Source organism: Suncus etruscus, chromosome 8 (genome assembly GCF_024139225.1).
Source record: "Suncus etruscus isolate mSunEtr1 chromosome 8, mSunEtr1.pri.cur, whole genome shotgun sequence".
In the NCBI taxonomy this organism is placed as follows: domain Eukaryota; kingdom Metazoa; phylum Chordata; class Mammalia; order Eulipotyphla; family Soricidae; genus Suncus; species Suncus etruscus.
Genome location: NC_064855.1, coordinates 66,525,162 through 66,546,503, shown reverse-complemented (window position 1 = coordinate 66,546,503; position 21,342 = coordinate 66,525,162). Strand labels below are relative to the sequence as shown.

The 21,342-nt window shown below is 38.7% G+C and overlaps 1 protein-coding gene and 1 pseudogene across 1 annotated transcript in view; both read right to left on the bottom strand.

The window, feature by feature from the left end:
* Nucleotides 1-21,316, bottom strand: part of NUFIP1 (nuclear FMR1 interacting protein 1) — a 33,585-nt gene extending 12,269 nt beyond the window's left edge. Inside the window, exons 1-7 of the mRNA XM_049778898.1 lie at nucleotides 20,920-21,316; nucleotides 19,380-19,462; nucleotides 17,742-17,837; nucleotides 16,735-16,797; nucleotides 15,775-15,851; nucleotides 6,282-6,374; nucleotides 1,375-1,568 (exon numbers count right to left, since the gene is read on the bottom strand). Of these exons, the coding sequence (XP_049634855.1) occupies nucleotides 1,375-1,568; nucleotides 6,282-6,374; nucleotides 15,775-15,851; nucleotides 16,735-16,797; nucleotides 17,742-17,837; nucleotides 19,380-19,462; nucleotides 20,920-21,316 (1,003 nt within the window). The remainder of the gene's footprint in view (nucleotides 1-1,374; nucleotides 1,569-6,281; nucleotides 6,375-15,774; nucleotides 15,852-16,734; nucleotides 16,798-17,741; nucleotides 17,838-19,379; nucleotides 19,463-20,919) is intronic.
* LOC126016851 (uncharacterized) lies at nucleotides 16,957-17,115 on the bottom strand (annotated as a pseudogene).
* Nucleotides 21,317-21,342: the final 26 nt, after the last annotated feature.

Below are 21,342 nucleotides of genomic sequence, written 5' to 3'. Positions count from 1 at the left end.
ACACCATATCCAGAGTGACACTCCGTTAGCCTCTCCTACTACTGGTTTCTTTACCATGTTTTTTTTTTTTTTTTTTGGTTTTTGGGCCACACCCGTTTGACGCTCAGGGGTTACTCCTGGCTATGTGCTCAGAAATCGCCCCTGGCTTGGGGGGGACCATATGGGACGCCGGGGGATCGAACTGCGGTCCTTCCTTGGCTAGCGCTTGCAAGGCAGACACCTTACCTCCAGCATCACCTACCCAGCCCTCTTTACCATGTTTAAGCTCAGTTTTATAGACCAGTTTTCAGGTTCTATTGCTTTAGATGTTTCTGGTTTTGTTTATTTAAATTGGTTTTTAAATTTGAAAATGTTGATGTCCAGGTAGAAGATACAAAAATTTAAATAGAAAATTAAGCTACTGTGATTTGATCATTGGTGTTCTGATTGATATTATTCTTAGCCCAACATTTCCTTATGCCAAGATGCCTTTCTATGCTAATATAATGAATTTAGATTGTTGAATCCTGGCATCATGTGTCCCTCAAGCACCACAGAGATCAAGTTCTGAGCACCAAATCAGGAGAAACATCACCAGGTATGTAGCACTTAAAATAGGCAAGTAGCTTACTCAGAGATTATCCATATAATCAGCAGCATGAATATATCCTTACTTTTGATTTATAAGTAGGGGAAAGTTTATATAACTGGGTATATCTGAATTAAAAAATTCAATATTCAAACAATCTTAAATGTCAAAGGGGGCTAAGGAGATGGCTCAGAGGGCTGAAGCGCACATTCTGCCATGTGGGAGGCCCTGTCAACATCCAACTTTATATGACTCCCAAGGACTGCTGGGTATAACCCTGGAGAGCCCTTGTACCACTGTGTCCCGAGTACTGCTTCTTTAGGCCCAAGCACTGAACCATCAGGTCTGTAGTATCATGTTAAGTATTTATGTATTTAGGGGGGGTTGCTCCATGAAAAAACAAAGTACCCAAGATTATATCAACATATGGAAATGATCCAACAAAAAGTCTTCCATAGCCAACCTGCCTACCTCACATGATTCAAAAGAGAAGGCTGGAGATAGAGAGTACAGTGGGTAGTGTGTTTGCCTTATACATGGCTGGCTTGGGTTCAATTTCCAGCATCCCATATAGCCCATGAACACTGCCAGGAGTTAATTCCTGAGTGCAGATTTAGGAGTAGTTCCTGCACTGTCAATTGTGGCCAAAGCCAACAAACAAAAATATATCCTGACATGAAGTTTCTGACAACATACTGAACAAAAATATTCTACTTTTTAACATTTATTTACCACTAAAATTAGGTTGTGAAGAACAAATTTCAGCATTTCTATAGATACTCTTGGAAACTGATTATTTTCCTTACCAGAGTCAGTGTTGACCAAAACACCCAGAGGGTCTCCATTCATTCCCGGTGGATCTAATGGCTTTAACTCACAGGAACGATCATCTGACCGATTGTTTGTTCTCTGCCCAGCCTGGTGATTTTTCCATTTCTGATGTTTGCCAGGACTTCTGATCTTTGCCATCTGTGAATGCCTGGACATCCCTTTCATCTTGCTGAAATAACAAAAATGCAACTCTTAGTGTTAAAGAGTACTATCAAGAAACACTTGCATCCCACCCAGTGAATAACTAGAACTGGCAGTATTCTTCCATTTCTACTGCACATAAAAGACAGGGGTTTCTTAGATTTTTTTAAAATAGGTAAACTCCTGTCTATTCAAGAAGACTAAGCTAGTGAAGTATTTAAAAAACTGCTGCCTTTTCTTACCTGCATGATAACTCTCTGAACTAGATTAGACAGGCACTATTCTCTTCCACGATAAATTTGAAAATGATAAATTAAATAAAATTTCATAGCTAATTCAAACCCAGAAACCTCTCCATCACAATTATTTATCTAGTAAGAACATATTCTTGGGGTCAGTGAGGTGGCGCTAGAGGTAAGGTGTCTGCCTTGCAAGCGCTAGCCAAGGAAGGACCGCGTTTCGATCCCCCGGCGTCCCATATGGTCCCCCCAAGCCAGGGGCATTTTCTGAGCACTTAGCCAGGAGCATCAAATGGGTGTGCCCCCCCAAAAGAACATATTTTAATACACTTACAGATAAGAAAAAAGGATGACTTTTTAAAAAGGCCCATTACATACATTCCTGTATTACAGAAGGTGTCCTTTGGTGATGCTAAGTTTTCACCAAGATGCATTTTAAAAAGTTGCACTTATCAGATGATAAGTCACCTTTTCATTAATAGAGGCTACAGCCATAAACATGGAAAGCAGAAATTTGGATTCAAATATCAATTCTGAGAATTTTTAGCTATTCCTTGGAAATATTAGTATCCTTGAGTCTGATTACTCCCCATCTAAAGATGAACTCAGAGATAAAGAACTCAAATAAAGTGCTGTGTGCTTATAACAAGTTAAACCCTTAATAAATAGTACTTGCTATTACAACTTGGTCTATATAATTTGCTAAATTCACATGACAAGTTATCTAAGCAACCTAGGCATCCTAAATCCCTTATGGTGAGCCAGAAAATAGTTAAGCATGCTAGAGCACAGGTTCTGCATGCAGAGAACCAGGTCTAATCTGCAGCACTGCCAAAAGGTCTTACCCACTCCTGCTAGAGTGACCCCTGAGCACAGAGTCAGAAGTAGACAGACCCTAGGTTGTGGCCAAAAATAAAAGCAAAAATAGTAGTAACAAAATCCTTGACAGTCTATTACACTTTATACAATCTTATTCTAAAGATGCAAATGCACAGTAATGGGTACACATGCATGCAAATACTTCAACAGGATCATCACAGGTTAAAAGGCAAACACTTTCTACCTCCGAGCAACCATCCTCAGGAGAATAAAGTGAAGATGGCACTATTCTTGGGTTTTACTCAAAGATAATTTTCCTGTTTTTATCCTGTCCCAATAATACTGGACACAACAGCTGGCTTTTCAATGTTCATCAGGTGCTGTTTGGACCCTGCAATGCTCAGGACAACCATTGATAAACTTGCCTTTGCTCAGAGGGTCATGAAGTAGCAGGAATCAAACCTGGAGTCTCATGCTTTATGTAAAGCAAGTGTTCCAATTCTTGGTTCCTTTCCCCTCTGACTCTCACCCTCTCCTCCTCCCAATCCAGCTTTTTAAGCTATCTTCCTCAGTCTAATTTAAAAAATAAAAGAGTAAACCAAAAAAAAAAAAAAAAAAAGGCCCAGAGAGATAGCACAGCAGTAGGGCTTTTGCCTTGCATGCAGCCAACCCAGGATGGATGGTGGTTCAATTCCCAGCATCCCACGGTCTCCCGAGTTTGCCAGGAGCGATTTCCGAGTGCAGAGCCAGGAATAACTCCTAAGCACTGCCGGGTGTGATCCTAAAACCAAAAAATAAAATAAAATAAAAGACTATAAAATATAATAAATTGGGGCTGGATCGGTGGCGCAAGCCATAGGCGTCTGTCTGCCTTGCACGCACGAGCCTAGGATGAACCACAGTTCGATCCCCTGATGTCCCATATGGTCCCCCAAGCTTGGTAACCCCTGAGCGTCACTGGATGTGGCCCAAACACCAAAAATAAATAAATAAATAAAATAATAATAAATCATATATTTTGTAAGAGAGTGAAGTTTTAAAAATATGAACATAGATTAAAAAGTAATAGTCAAGGGCTGGAGAAACAGTTCAGAAATCAAGGTATATGTGCTGCATACAGCTAACACAGTTCTGATCCCCAGGACATGGCCAATAATAGCCCCTGAACATAGAATCAGGAAGAAACCCTTAAGCGATTCCAGGTGAGAACCCCAAAACCAAAAAAGCAGAAGGTTAAAAAGCACTAGGCTAGGTACTGGGTGTAGCACAGAGGCAGAGCACAACCTTGCAAGTTACATTCCCAAGTTCAATTCCTCAGCACTGTCACACATTTCTGATCGTGGTTCCCAGTACCACAACAAATAAATGTGTCATCATCATGTGGTACATAAGTCAAGAGTGTGACCCCGGAACATAGCAACATAAGAAAATAACAAAAGAGGGACCGAAGATATAGCACAGTGGTAGAGTGTTTGCCTTGCACGCAATCAATCCAGAATGAACGGTGGTTTGAATCAGGTCCCCTGAGCCTACCAGGAGCGATTTCTGAGCACAGAGCCAGGAGTAACCCCTGAGTGCCACTGGGTGTGACCCCCCCCCCAAAAAAAACAAAACAAACAAACAAAAAGAAACTAACAAAATAAGGGAAAGAGATGAAAAATTAAAAAGTTAAGAGATTTTTATTTTAAAAATGAAATAAAATAGGATAAAAAGAGAACTGAGAAGCTAGTTCCAAGAGCTGGAGCCCTGGCTGGTAAACAGAGGGCTTTGGCTTCGATCCTCAGCACTGTGTGGTTGCCCTGCACTGCCAACTCTATAGCTATAAAGTATAAAAATATCTAGCATCCAACAAGGTAAAATTCCCAATGTTTAACATTCAACTACAAACAACCAGGGAAGATACAGCTCATGAGAAAAATTGATTAAAGCTAATCTAGAACTGACATATGTATTACAATTGGCAAAGAAAAAGTAGAGATAGTTCATTATAATGATATTACATATATTTAAAAATCTAAGATGAGTTATTTTATTTATTTTTGACTTTGGAGCTACTCTTGGCTCTGAACCCAGGGATCACTCCTGGTGGGCTCAGAGGAACACATGGAGTGCTGGAGATTGAACAGAGGTCAGCCAAGTGGAAGGCAAACACCCTATCTGCTGTACTATTACTCCAGACCCTAAATTAAATTTTTTTTGGTTTTTGGACCATGCCCAGTGGTGTTCAGGGGTTACTCTTGGCAGGCTTGGGGGACCATATGGGATGCTGGGTATCAAATCGGGTCAGTTGTGTACAAGGCAAATGTCTTTACCTGCTATGCTTACTGTTCCAGCACCCTAATTAAAAATATTAAAGATGAAAACCATCTATTAAAAATGCATTAAAGTTAATATATTCACTAAATAAGACTGATAAAATAGAATAGAATATATACTATGAAATAGTATAGAAAATAAAGGCAATGCAATGCAAACTATTAAAATTTAGACACAGAAAATAATTTTGTAAAGTGCAGAAATAATAATAAGCACTCAGACTAATAAGCACTAATAAGCACTCAGACTATTTTCAGCAGTTTAATATATATGTGTAATCACAGTCTCTGAAAGAGACAGGAAAAGATTTAAAAAAATTAATAGCCTAAAAGTTCCCAAAACTAAGGCTGAAGAGATAATACTGGGTTAGTTAAAGAGCTTGCCTTACATATGGCTGATCCCGGCTTGATCCCAGCTTGATCCCTAGCACTGCCTTTGATCCCTTAAGCCTCGCCAAAAGAAAGCCTTGAGTCCTACCAAGAGTGGCCTCTTCCCAACCCTCCAAAAACTCTCAAAAAAATTTTTTTTAATTTCCTAAACTGATAAAAAAAAAAAGCTATAAAGTCATAATTTCAAAGTTTCATACAATTCTCAAGTACAAAAAATGTGAAGACTGTAATATAATCAAATTGCTCAAAGAGAAAAATCATAAAATAGCTAAAGAGGTCCTGGAGAGACAGTACATTGGGTAAGGTGCTTGCCTTGCATATAGCCAACCTAGATTTGATTCTTAGCATTCCGTATGGTTCCTGAGCCTCACTAGGAGTGATCCTTGAACACAGAGCCCAGAAAACTGTCAAGTGTGGCCCAAAAACAAGGTAATCAAAGAAAACTGACATTTTATAAAGAACAAGATAAGAATGGCAACCCATTTCTACGTAGAAACAATACAAATTTGTAGACATCAGGGCAAGATCTTGATAATTATTTATTTAAAAGTTTTTACACACACACATATCACACACACAACCATAGAAGCTATGCACTGCTAGGGATCTAAATCAAGGCCCTGTGTACAACATCTTGATAATTATTTACATTTTTTTGAGTTGACACACACACACACACACACACACATATACACACACACACACACACACACACAACCATATAAGCTATGCAGTGCTAGAGATCTAAATCAAGGCCCTGTGTTACAGTCTGAGCTAACTATCTGGCCCCAGGGGCAGTATTTTTATTATACTACAAATAACACCTTTAAAACTTTTGTCTTAAATCACCCAGGTGAAAATCCCTGTTTCAAACCAGCTGCCACTGCTAAAAGAGCTGAGCCTTCTTTGGGGAAGGAGCTGGTCCCATGCAGTCCCCCTGATCATGTACTCAGAGCTGGCACAATTCTAAAGCCTTACCCATACTGAGTTGTTGTTAATACGGCTCCTCTCTTTTCCTTTTCAAGCTTTAACTTTTTCTTCCTTTCAATATTGGCCAGAGTTGGGTAGTTTCTATGGGAAAAAAATTAAAAATTAGAAAAAGGTAAGAGACTACTAACAAATATAATACATGATCATAAATTTTTAACAGCTTCTAGAAAAATTTTAAACAAAGAAAAAAAGTGTTAACGATGTTACTGAAAATGATAAGCTGCCAGTACACAGACATCTACAAGTCTAAAATAGGTAAGGAATTTATAATAGAATTCGTATATGATAACAGAATTCGTATATGTTGTATAATATGCTCAAATGGATCTAATGTCTCTTTCTCTGGTGAACACCCATAAATACTGTAAAAAATATAGATGTAAGATCACGAAAATACTCAAATATATTCTGTGTACTGCCAAAGTTATCAACATGAGGAAGTATCAGTAGTTAAAAAGAGTCTCCCAAGGTGAATAAGAGCACATCAAGAACTGCAATTGATAGGCAGAATATAGTAAGTACCTTAAAAAAAAAAAGGCAAGAGGGAAAGATGAAACCTGACTAGAAAAATTCAGAAAGGAATGTAGTGTTCTAAGTAGAATAAAACAATGCACACAAACCAGTCTCCATGGGAAAGACTGTCTGATGGTAAGTGATTTATTTTGCAGCAAACAATGTAGTGAGAGGCAAACAGACAAGAATTAGAAGCTAAAACCAGAATGTGCCTCAAATGCCAGACTAGAAAGTGTACTTTCTTCTATACTTAATTCAAAAATAGTGGGGAGGCATTGAAAGTTACACACGGGGAGAGAAGTACACATGGCAATGACTAGGATTCAAACTGATGGCAATGTGTAGGATGAGCTGCTCTGACAAAACTGTCTTTGTACAATGGCACAGTTGTGTGGCAAAAGACAACAAACTGGTGAAGGGCAGAGATCACCAAAGTATTAAGAGCATATTTTGAGAAACATGAACAAATTATGTTCTGCAGACTTGATTCCCTCTGCTTTCTTTCGTTTTCTAACATCTGCAGCAGTAACTTGAATGGCATCCAGGTGTCTCAAACTCGTGGCCCGCGGGCTGCAAATGGCCCTCTGTACAACATTTTATGGCCCTGCCCTAGAGGAATCTTTTTCTGTTTTGTTTTAGTTGTTTGGGTCACATCCCCCAATGTTCAAGGATTACTACTGACTTTGCACTCAAGGATCACTCCGACTTTGCCTCCTGCGGCCCGCAGGTAAATTGAGTTTGAGATCCCTGGCATAGACAGTATTAAAGTTTATGGGCTTATGGGAAGTTTATGGGTTATGCTACAAGACTACAATGAGAATGACATTGAGTAAGTGATATGGTGAAGTAATCAGAAAAAAAGGCAATGAATTTCAATGAGGATAGTGCTAAGCAATCTACCCAGCCAAGAAAAATAAACTCCATAAATAAAAGATGATGAATGTACAAGCTATAAATAAACATAAAAGGAAAAGATCAAGGTCACAGGAGATAAAAATCTGACAGCCAATCAGCACCATATGACTACACTTTTGGAAAGCAAGCATAATCTAAGATTATATGAAATGAACTCTGGCACATGTACAAGTGTGAAATCTTCCTCTCAGGATCCTCTAAGCAGTCAAAATCTGTTAGGAAATTGTGTCAAGTTGTGTATTTCTAAACCAAAATGAAATACTAAAGAAAAGAAAAACTTGGAAAGTCTTAGGAAAGACTCAGAAATGATTAGAAGCATGATAAAATAAGCCTTTGAGGAAAAGATTAAAGAAATGGAACTATTTGCAGTCTTTAAAAGAGGAAGAGAAGTGACAACAGAGCTAGCAGAGAATGGCAGTCAGCTGTTTTCAATCTGAAGACAGACCAGGCAGGAGCAGAACCAACAAAGATGATAACTTTCACAGGCCTGCAGTATCCAGCCACCGAACTCACAGCTCCTAAACAACCCCCAGAGCTTCCTGAGCTTTCCACTCTTTCCCAGAACAGTTTTGTTTAAACAAAGTATTGCAGCCCCTTGCCTGGTGAAGCCTGGGGTTTAAAATAACCATCTGATACTTTGGTGCACCATATTCAAGCAGGCAGACATTGCTACATTGCTACATCTGTGTTTCTCTATTATGACAAAGAGTTCTTTAAATGATACATCAAGGATGTAAAAGGATGTAAAAGGATGTAAAAGGAAGACCTTTTACACAGGTCAGGCTCCTGATGGTAAGAAAGCTATCATTATCCCATCCAAACTCCCAACACTTTGTTTTACAAGGCTTAAAGTTCTCTCCCAAAACATATATTCTTATTTATCCAAAGTCTGGATATGAAAAAACTAGAAAGTAAATAAGTCCCCAACCGGAGAGATCAAGAGCGTGAGATCTAGTTAGTTACACATATGTGAGCACTTTCCGGAAAGTACCAGATACATTCTTCCCATATAGGAGGAAAGCAGCACTTTAGTCAGGGACTCAGTGCAGGTTCTGAAGGAAAGACGACTGCTTTAAAAAAGCATTATGTGGAGCTGGGGTGATAGCACAGCGGAAGGATGTTTGCCTTGTATGCTGCCAACCTAGGATGGACCCGGGTTCAATCCTTGGCATCCCATATGGTTCCCCAAGCCTGCCAGGAGTGATTTCTCATTACAGAGCCAGTAGTAACCCCGAGTGCCGCTGGGTAAAATAAAAAAAGCATCATGTGTCTTTTATCATCCTTGTACAGATAAAATAAAATTCAGCATCTACTGTTAGAGAATGAATGTTAGGAAACTGGTTCCGTTATTTTTATCTGTGAAAGGCAGTTTTCTCCCTGGACTCCCATCTTTCCTTAAAACTTCCCAAAAGACAATGGTGACAGGTCTCTATGCTCACTCTTTCATCTCCTTCCTCAGTTCGTGCAGTCAGCCTCTGGTGATAATACCTAAGCATGGGGGGGGGGGGAAGAGAGAGAGAGAGAGAGAGAGGGGAGAGAGAGAGAGAGAGAGAGAGAGAGGAGAGAGAGAGAGAGAGAGAGAGAGAGAGAGAGAGAGAGAGAGAGAGAGAGAGAGAGAGAGAGAGAGAGAGAGAGAGCAAACAGTACCAGCCGGTATCTAAGCACCTGTTGTCCTGGTCATAACGTGTGTTTTTAACGCTCATTCTGCAATCACCACCCATTGTTGGCTATCCTGTCACGTCTCTATATAAATAATCCCTTTTTTGTCACACTGAAAAGACACAGGACATACCACTCTATTTTTACTTCAAAAATTTTCTGAACTTCATGAAAGGTGCAATATTTGTGAGGAACAGGCTCCCTCTGTTGGAGTTCTGAAGGAGGGGGGCCAGTTTCAGAGGATTTCCACCTTACCCCAAGTGATACAAGGACAATGGAGGACATTTCAGTGCAGGTGAAGTGGAATAACTTTATAAATCAAGAACATGAAAATTATACTGCCTCACCCATGTTACCTTACACATCAAAAATTTCTAATTTGATTTCCCCTCCCCTCAAAAAAGGGTTTACTGTAACCACAGAAACAAACATCACAAACTATGCCATCTAGTGGACACCCAATCTGCTATAAAATTTATATTTCAAAGTTTCTTTCTTTTTTTTTTTTTTTTTTGGTTTTTGGGCCACACCTGGCGTTGCTCAGGGTTTACTCCTGGCTGTCTGCTCAGAAATAGCTCCTGGCAGGCACGGGGGACCATATGGGACACCGGGATTCGAACCAACTACCTTTGGTCTTGAATCGGCTGCTTGCAAGGCAAACACTGCTGTGCTATTTCTTTGGGCCCTATTTCAAAGTTTCTAAAGTAGCGATTTTGCAAGCACACCTCTAGGATTTCCCTAAAGTCAATGACACAAAATGGAGACGCAACTAGGAATTAAAAAAGAAAATTGGTGTGTGGAGGCTGAGGACTTTTGCATATAATCAATGGAATCTTTTTTTCTTTATTAATCATAGAATGCATACAGTGAGCAAAGATGTACTTTGTTTTTTGGTTTTCTTTTGGCTAACCTGTGCTATATATAATAATAGTATTGGTTCTGTCCGGGGATAATTTGGAGTGCTGGGTATTGAACCTGGGTCAAATGCATGCAATGAAGTGTCCTAGTAATTGTACTATCGCTTTGGCCCTTTTTGGATTTGAGTCAAAATGAGCTGTGTACTGGGCTTAGTACTGGCAGTGCTTAGGGAACCATATGTGGTGCCAAGGACTGAACCCAAGCCAGCTGTATGCTAACATAGGAGGAGCCTTAATCACTATACTATTTCTCCATTCCATAATGCACTTTTCTTTAAAGTTAAAAGAACGATATACTAGGGGCCGGAGAGATAGCATGGAAGTAAGGAGTTTGTCTTGCATGCAGAAGGACGGTGGTTAGAATCCCGGCATCCCATATGGTCCCCTGAGCCTGCACAGAGCCAGGAATAACCCTTGAGCACTGCTGGGTGTGACCCAAAAAAACACAAATAAACAAAAAACTACTAGATTAAGAATGTTAGTGTAATATGAAGACATCTATCTGTATTCAGGTGAAATTTGTATGTGACCTCTTTATAAGTTGTATTAGTTCAATCCTGTGAAAAGTGGGAAAGAAAGCCATAAGAAGAGTGATTTACCCAGCTTTAAAAAACCTAAGATGTGCTGTCTAAGCACTTTGTGGATCAAAGGAGACTGACCAAGACAGGAATTAAGCAGGCTTTTGACTATAGACAAGTCAGCATAAAGAATTACAGGCACCAGCAAGAACTCCTTCACTCAACACGGAGATGTGAAAGCATAAGAGATTTTGATGATAGTAAGCAATTTTCCAAAAGCTTTAACTAGCTTATTACAACTAAAATATTGAAGAAAATTTAGTAAGAAAGAGCTATGCCTTTTGTACTTCAATGAGATAGCATTCATTAAATCTAGCATTGAGACCTGTAAGAAAAAACAATTAAGTTTTAGTAAGAATTGAACTTGAAATTTTTCACTAATTAAAGAGTAATTTTTTGGAAAAAAAAAAAAGTTTTTAACAGTACTTAAATTTTCTTAAGTACGGCTCTGTGGTCAGAGGCCAATTATGCTGAACCAGGGTCAACCACATGCAAGCCAAGCACCTTAGCACCATACTATGTCTTTGGCTCTAAAAATAGGCTTATTAGGCCCGGAGATATAGCACAGCGGCGTTTGCCTTGCAAGCAGCCGATCCAGGACCAAAGGTGGTTGGTTCGAATCCCGGTGTCCCATATGGTCCCCCGTGCCTGCCAGGAGCTATTTCTGAGCAGACAGCCAGGAGTAACCCCTGAGCACTGCCGGGTGTGGCCCAAAAACCAAAAAGAAAACAAAAAAAAAATAGGCTTATTAATATTAAGATTCAATAATAAGGTTCTATTCTTTTTATATTCTCTAGCCAACCAATTTAGTGCAAATGTTTTTCATGACCAATGTGGTATATCTTGATTTAAAAATTCACCTGCTGGGGCAGGAGTGATAGCACAACTTGTATGCAAAAGACCCAGGGCAGATCCAGGTTCAATCCCCGGCATCCCATATGGTCCCTAGAGCCTGCCAGGAGGGACTTCTAAGCACAGAGCCAGGAGTGACCCCTGAGTGTATGGCCCAACACCCTCCCAAAAACCCAAAATCCTCAGCTGCTAAAAGATACATTAGTTTCTTATAAAGCCAAATAAAGCTTACTGTATTGCTAAACAATCCCATTTCTAGATCCTGACTCAAGCCAAATTAAAACCATGTTTCAAACAAAAAAAAGGATATGGAAATATTTATGGAGAATTTATTTGTAGTCATCAAATTGACTATAAACATAAATATTCATCAACTTGGAAACAGATAAGTTGGTAAACCCTATGGTGATTACTAAGACATCAGCTGCCTAAGGTCTCAAGGCTCTTTCAAGCATAATAATCCTACAACTCATTATATAGTGAATGACAATAATTTATTTCTATTTGGTTTGGGCCACGTTGAGCCTTCTAATAAAATAGCTTCCTTTTCAAATATTAAAAGGTCAGCCACTAAAAAAAATAACAACAACAAACAAATAAACAAACCCCAAAAAGTCAGCTATTAATTGCCAAAAAAGCTAAACTACAATAAGAACTTAAAAAAAAAATAACCAATCTTCACTTAAATCCAGAGGCTGCTAAGATTTCTGACTTTCAAGTGAAAGACAAACTAGTCTTCTACCAGGTCCTATACATAAACATACCAACTAAACTACTTCATATCTTCATGTGTTATCTTCCTTAAGTTTCTTTAACTAGAGGAATGTTCCCTCGCAGGGGTCTCAAACTCAATTTACCTGGGGGCCGCAGGAGCAAAGTCGGGGTGATCCTTGAGTGCAAAGTCAATAGTAAGCCTTGAACATTGGGGAATATGACCCAAACAACTAAAATAAAACAAAACAAAAAAAGATTCCTCTAGGGCAGGGCCACAAAATGTTGTACGGAGGGCCATTTGCAGCCCTCGGGCCGCAAGTTAGAGATCCCTGAAGCACTTGTACCAACCGCAAGGGGGCATCAGACCATTACTATAGAAAGATAGTTAGGAAGCAATGCATTTAAACATGTTAGGATTTGGTGATGGTCTATCCTGTGTCTATCCTATCAATGCTCCAAACCTCAGCAGTTCAAGTACTATATTATAATTTATAACCATGGTTTTTAACCAGATCAACACATTCCTTCTCCAAGTTCTTTAAAAACAACATAACATAAATTTTAAAAATGAATTTTAAAAAGCAAGTTTCTTGCTTATTATTAGTAGTATGTGTATCAAAAGAGAATTATGACCATTAAAAAATACTTACAGGCTCCACTGACACACATCAATATTTGTCAGTATCTTTTATATCTATGGCATCGCAGATATAAGCAACCTTATAAAAATCATTCTTTTTTTTTTTTTTTTTTTGGTTTTTGAATCACACCCGACAGTGCTCAGGGGTTACTCCTGGCTCTATGCTCAGAAATTGCTCCTGGCAGGCTCGGGGGAACATATGGGATTTCAGGATTTGAACCACCGTCCTTCTGTATGTAAGGCATATGCCTTACCTCCATGCTATATCTCCGGCCCCATAAAAATCATTCTTTTGTTTGTAAAGCTTGCAATTATTTTTAAAATGTGCATGAAAAGAACATTAATAATATTGCCATAATGAGGCACATCTATGTTTAAAAAAAAGTGAACAGATATAAGTATTTTTTAAAAAAGGGTTAGATAATATCCTCCCATGAACTTAAACACAACTGAACCTGTAAAAGCAAGAAATAAAAAATATAAAAGATTTCTCAAACAAAAAATGCAGAAGATCCAGGGCACAACTGCACTGAGGTAAACTTGAAATCTGAAGTAAGACACTGAATGAACCATGTAACTAAGAAACTTCAAAGTATACATGTGTCAAACCAACATATCTAATATGCCACAAAAAAGTGACAAAGACAACTGCAATGTATCTTGTTAGGAATCACTGGAGTAATGGAAACTGCAGAACTGTGCAGAGAGATGGCAGGAACTCAGGAAAGTACAGAGAAAGAATCGTCTGGGAACAGTATCAAAGAGGGCCCACATGACACAAAATCAAATGGTCACATTTTGTTCCTATTTTATTTGACTTTTCTAGCAATCTGTACTGCTAATCAATCCTTGGTAAATTCTCACCCTTCCTGGCTTCTATATCAGTTTTCTTCAAGTCTGAAGCTCTGCTCTATTAACTTATCTTCCTCTTCCTTTGACAGTGCCCTCAAGATATATGGTTCCATGATTCGAAAAGATCCGCCTTGGGGGCTATAGCAATAGTACAGAGGTACAGACTCACATGCATTTGCCCTGGGTTTGATCCCTGGCATCCCATATGGTTCCCAGTATGTGTCAGGAGTAACCTGAAGCACAACAACATGAATAAACCCAGACACAGTAAAACATTTCCTATCATCCACTCCATAAGTAATGATTTCAATTGCTCCAAACTTGTAAAATGTGTTAGAGAAATAACTACATTGAGAGCTATCCTAACAATGAGAATATATGAGGGAAATAGAAAGCCTGTCTAGAGTACAGGCAGGAGTAGGGTGGGGAGTGAGAACTGGGACACTGGTGATGGAAATGCTGCACTGGTGAAGGGGGGGTTCTTTACATGACTGAAACCCAACCACAATCATGTTTGTAATCAAAGTGTCCGAATAAAATATTATTTAAAAAAGAAAAAAACAGTGCTCTATTATCACATGTGCTAATACAAAGCATTCCTATTAGATCTCCCCAAAACTAGTCTCAAACTGTATAGACCTATTACCTAGTGCCAATATAAGGGAATGAAATGAATCAAAATCACAATAAAAAAATTAACAAACTGTGCACATGAAAGGCATATGGACCACCAAGAGTAAAGCCTAAATACACAACCAGAGTTGCCTCAAGCACTGCCAGATATCAGCCAAATACTAAAAAAAAAAATTTTTTTTTTTTTGGTTTTTGGCCACACCCAGTGATGCTCAGGGGTTACTCCTGGCTATGCACTCAGAAATTGCGCCTGGCTTGGGGGGCCATATGGCATGCCAGGGAATTGAACTGCAGTCCGTCCTAGGCTAGCACAGGTAAGGCCTTATCACTCGCACCACCTCTCCAGCCACTAAAAAAATTTTAAACAAAATTTTCAAAATTAGAATGCAGTTAGGGATAGGGGGTGGGGGACAAAAAAATAAAAGAAAAACATTTTTCAAAATTAGAAAAAAAAATTTTTTCTTTTATTTTCCATTGGTTTGGGAGCCATAGCCAGCAGTGCGCAGGGCCAATGCCTGACTTTGCTCTCAAAGATCACTCCTAGAGATGCTTGGAGGATCATTTGTGGTGCCAAAGATCAAACCTGGATTGATCACACACAAAGCAAGAACCCTGCACACTGTACCATCTTTCTTGGCACCCTATCCACAAATGTTTATTTTTAAAACATTTTAAACAGCAAGGTTCTCTAAGTTATTAAAAACCAATTTTAAAGAACAGAATTAAAATCAGTTATTTTGAGTACTTTCAACATTATGAGATCAAATATTCTTTTAAAAATGATTCATTATGAGGGCCAGAGTGGTGGCACAGTGGTAGGGCATTTGCGTTGCACGTGGCTGACCTAAAAAGGACCACGGCTCAATCCCCCAGCATCCCATATGGTCCCCCAAGCCAGGAGCATAGCCAGGAGTAAGCCCTGAGTGTCACAGGGTGTGGCCCCAAAACAAAAAAAAAACAAAAACAAACAAAAAAATTTCACTATGATTGCAATAGTAATAATTTTGAAGTATTCAATCCTAAAGTAAAAGGCAATTACTTTTATTTTATCACTCTGGGGCCAGTCATTATGTCGCTTGACTTGCATGTGGCTAACCTGCTCCAATCCTGGCACTGTGTATGGTTCCCTCAGAGTTTCCAACAAAACTCAAAATAATTTAAAAATAAGAATAAGAAAGCTATTTCACTAGATGTGAACGTTTACTCACTTTTTCCTTTCTTCCCTCCATCTTGCAATCTCCTCTGGAGTGTCTAACTTGATCTTCTTCATCCCAGGAGCATGCATCTACAAGAAACGCCTGTTGTGTATCAGGAAGCACATAGTATGCATTTGACTAAATCTCAAACATTATGATGGCAATGAAGATTTTTTTCCTAGAAAGTTATTAGCAGAGATCAGCTTATAACTAGGAATTAGCTTTTGTCTTTTAACTTTTTTTTTATTTTTTTATTTTTTTGTCTTTTTACTTTTTAAAGGAAAATGGTAATTTATCAGATATTTAGATTAAAAAAAGTAACACAATCACTAGCAGATTAGATATCAGTAATTTGTGTTAAACTTTATTTCATATTGGACTTTAAATAAAGTAAGTTTCAATGGGCTGGAGCAATAGCACAGAGGGTAGGGTGTTTGTCTTGCACACAGCTAGCCTAGGTTTGATCCCCAACATCTTATAAAGTTCCTGAAACACTGCCAGAAATGACCCTAGTACAGAGCCAGGAGTAATCCCTGAGTACTGCCAACGTGACCAACAATCAACCAGTCAATAAGTTCCCCAAAAGTTGAGAATAGTAGCTTAAGAAGCAAGTGGACACAATGATTTAAAGTTGTATGGTATAATAAAATGCATAGAACTTAGAATCAAGAATCTCAAGTGCAAGACTCAGTTTTAATACCTTCAGTAAATCATTTGTTTTATCTGTTAAACAGTCAATAGTTATCAACTTCACACATACTTCATAAAACAACTTCATACTTACCTAAAGGTAAACTAATGAAACATAACAAATAAATGTAAATATATAAAAAGGAAATAAATGTACAAATCATTCCATAAACAGTACTTCTTTTTAGCCTACTTAAACTAGAGCTGCATGTAACAGATTAATGAAATAAAAATTTCATTAATGATGAAATTAGTGATGCATCAAAAAACATACAAACTTACGTTTCTCCAATGAAACTGGACAATCTTCTCGTGTGCACTAAAAGAACAATCAACTTCAGGGCACTGTAATGATTTTTTAAAGAGAAGAATGTTCAAGGTTTGTTTTTAATGTTCAAGATTTATATATTAAAAATTTTAGCACAAACATATATCCTGGTTATATTTCATAGTGATCTCATTTATGTGATACAGGTATGATCCCTGCACATTGATGTCAATAGCAAAACAAACCTCATTCCAAACTAAAGAACGACATTTTTTTTTCTTAATGTCAACTGTATTTCAAGTCGTCACGGCGGGAGATTGGGAAAAGTTTTCAATTAGCAATAATTGCACCTCGGATAAACCTCATTGGCTACAATACAGCCACTGCGCAAAGCTAAGAACGACATTTTTTAATGCAATGCCACTTACTTCATCACTTGAGCACATACATGGAATCAACATGTTGGAAAATGTTAGCTCCTAACATTATGGGGTTGTTTCAAGAAAAGAAGAGACTCTGGTTAGGGTTGGGAAGATAGTAATGTGCCTGTATTACAATCAACCCAAAATCAATCTTCAGCACCATCCTGAGCAGAGTCAAGAGAAAAAGCACCACCAACGATAGCTCCAAAACAAAAAAATTCTGGCTACATTTTATAAAACATGCCTAAACCCCAAATCATCATAAGGATGATAAGTCATGTCATATTACAGTGTTGAAATTAATCAAGGCAGCCTTCAAGGGAAACACATATGAAGCAATTAGAGGGGAGGTAATCCTCTTAGAAAGCTAAAGAGACACACACATACAACACACAGATGCCAAACTACCAGATCATTTTTCAAAGCACAGGGCTTCCAACCCTCAAGCTTCAAGCTGCAGGGTCATTATTCCAGTCTTTTAAGTCATCAAGCAATACTGCTAAGAACATGAAATACTTTCAGAAAAATAATTTTAGAATTTCTAAAATATATATCATTTTCCAATAGCAAATAAGCTTTCAAACAACCAAAAAACATACTTTCATATGTTCAGACATGTGCTGATCATACTTTTCTTGATTTTTAAAACCACGATCACAGGTATCACAAAAATGATGAAAAACTGGTTCCTTTTTCTGCAAAGAAAAACAAAACATTATTAGGGTTTTAGTGGGAAAAAAACTTTAATTTGTAACCTTTCAAAAAAATAAAACCTTTAATTTATAACCTTTAACAAGAACTATCCTCCTACTAATATACACTAGTCTGATTTTTCATATTACTTTTTGTTTTGTTTTGGGGCCACACCCAGTGACATTCAGGGTTTACTCTTGGCTATGCACTCAGAAATTGCTCCTGGCTTGGGGTACCATATGAGACACCGGGTATTGAAATGTGGTCCGTCCTGGGTCAGTTGTGCAAGGTAAACACCCTACTGCTGCACCATCACTCTGACCCCAACAATGCTCAATATATTAGCTACATAGTTTTCATCTAAAAATAAAATGCTTCATGCTATAACCATTCCTCACTTCACCCAAAATAAGTGGCACTATCTACAAATCTAAAAATTAGAAAAGATTAGATTTATAAGGTCTTTTAAAATCAAGAAAGTCTATTTCATGATTTGATTTTTTTTTTTTTTGGTTTTTGGGCCACACCTGGCAATGCTCAGGGATTTACTCCTGGCTGTCTGCTCCGAAATAGCTCCTGGCAGGTACGGGGGACCATATGGGACACCGGGATTCAAACCAACTACCTTTGGTCCTGGATCGGCTGCTTGCAAGGCAAACGCCGCTGTGCTATCTCTCCGGGCCCATGATTTGATTTTTTTTAAAGCAATAATCAAGCTTTATTCCTTGCTTGGGGGGAGAAAAAAAGGGGGGGGGGATCAGGGATAGACCAACAGTAAAGTACCTAACCTGTTGGCATTACTTCATGAAATAAGAGCACAGGCACCCCGCCCTCTTCGCCTCCCTCATGTCCGATTGCTATCACAGGGTTCTGCTATTTGGGAATTCTGGACTCTGACTCAGGAGTAAGCATTCAGCAACTAAGAGTGCACTGAATACCTAAAGTAAATGTGCAACTACATAAAAGTAACATCCTCACAGAAATAATATCAATAAAGGGTGCTGAGGGGGGAGAGAGAAATAGAAAGGGGGAAACATTTATTTCAATCTTAGCCTCTCAGTCTGTTATCTAGACAGATAATATACATACAGATTTTTTTTAATTTCACAAAGTCTAAGAGTGTTTACACTTATCTGCAATATACTTACTTCTGCAACTACAATGAATGGATTCAATGTTTCTTTTCACTATAATATCTCCACTTCTCTCTCAAAAGGATGACAGTGTGAATGTTTTTTAATAGGTTAAGACCCTTAAACAACCTACTCTGCAAGACTCCTCTGTGTCAACAAGAGATCTCAAATACTGATTCATTAATGACCAAAATACAATATAAGGAATGAAGACAGAACCAAAGTGTCATATTAAAAAAATAACTGTAGGAGCCAGAGTTAGAAAAACTTTGACTTGCATACAGCTGACCCAGGTTCAGTCCCTAAGCTTGCCAGGAGTGATACCTAAGCAGAGAACTGGGAGAAAACCCAAAGCACCGGTTAGTGTGACCTCAAAATCAAACCTACCCAAAACAGACCGTTTAAACATACCTTTTTTTTCTGTTTTCTATTGGATGGAAAATTGGAGTCATTTGACTGTGTTTCATATTTTTGTGGAAAATAAGGACGTTTAGCTAAAAAACAAAATGAGTTACATTAAATATTTGTAATTACTTAAGTTTTTACTTACTACAACATGCTACACCAGGGGTCTCAAACTCGCGGCCCACGGGCCGTTTGCGACCCTCCGTACATTTTGTGGCCCGCGGCCGGCCGGCCTTCAAATATCGCAGTATTGGCGATTATTCGCTTACTGAATAATCGCAATAAAAATGGCATTAGTAAGAAAAAAATCGCATTAAACATTCACATACCCCGAGCAGTTCCGTTCGGGGTGTGCAAATGTTTAATGCGATTTTTTTTTTTTGCGATTTTTTTCTTACTAATGTGATTTTTTATTGAGAATATTCGGCAAGCGAAATCCCTTAATCGGCCCTGCCTCACCCCGACTTTGCCTCCTGCGGCCTCCAGGTAAATTGAGTTTGAGACCCCTATGCTACACAGTACTTGAGTAAAGACAATGGTAAATAACTCTGAATGATTAGTAATTCAAACATTAACAAAGATGAAAGACTATCAAATATAAATATACACTTTTCAATAAATACTTATTGATATAACTGCATGCCCATTAATGCCTTTTTATCTAGGTAAATGAATAAATTAATCTGATTAGATTGCTTGTTCTTAGAAATTCTGGAAATGTAAACTGTAAAATTTAAAAATGTAAACTAATCAAGCTCTTTCAACAATGATACTGCAGCAAAATAGAAACTTGGAAATTCTGTTAGCCTTATACCACGTTCAAAATTTATCTAGAAACTCATTATCATCTGCTCTCAATCCTAGTGCATGTCCCCCCTATCTCTCACCAATTGCAAAACTTTCCAAGGAGGCCTTTCTTCGAGTCACTTCCCACACTACCACTCTAATTTCCATAAATAAAATCCTGGCATTCTCCTGCACTACCCCTATCATAGCAAAGTCTAAACGTTCCATGATCTACCAGGTCCTAACAGTTTTCCCCTCTTCCCCATAATCTTTTACAATTCTGCCCTAGGCTGTTTTCTGTAATTATGGGGATTCCATTAGAATCTGTAGCTCCAGTCTCAAGTTTTTTTTGTTGTTGTTGTTTTGTTTTTTGTATTCACCTGTATGACTATTTCTCCAGATGAGTCCATTCCTATGATTCTCACAGGGCTGAAATCTTCGTTTTCACCTTCCTTAACACTGACCTTAGCATTTGAAACTGCAGTATCATTTTGGTCTTCACTTTTCCCACACTGCTGCTTTCTAAGAACCGCAACTCTATTCTGCTTATTGACTTATCTACCTAGATCATGTTAAACCCCATAAAAAGATGAAGACTTTTGTGCATTCTACGCAGTTATGTTCCCAAACTCTAGCAAGGAAAACAGATCTTTCGATCAAATCATAAGACATCAATAACCATAATTCTAAAAGCAGAATCAGAAGCGGAGAGAGGAAAAAGAGGAGAAGAAGAACAATTCAGAGAGACATAGCAACCTACCCCGAATATTTTGGGAGGATCTCGGGTGCTGGGGGAAAACACCAGGAGACCTTTCCCAGTACCATGAAGTCGAAGGCTGGAAATTCCAGGGAGGCTGGCCATTGAATTGAGGCTGGAAGTTCAAGGGGTACTTGGCGTCAAAGGGGGGCTGGGCCCCAGCAAGAAGCTGGGTATCAAAGGGTGGAGGCGCCTCTGGGAGAGATTGGCCATCAGAAGAGGGCTGCGCCTGGGAAAAAACTGACCCAGGAGTTGAAGACGACGAAGACGGCTTCATAGCCCAGGACATACAATTGCCTGTCACCGAGGTCGCGTCGTTTCGTGATCTCAACGTCGGAGCCATGTTCGGGGCTGGAAACCAGGCCGTGGAAGTCCCAAAATGCCCAACAGGCTCAGCCATGCCTTGCTCCAGCAAGGGATTCCAGC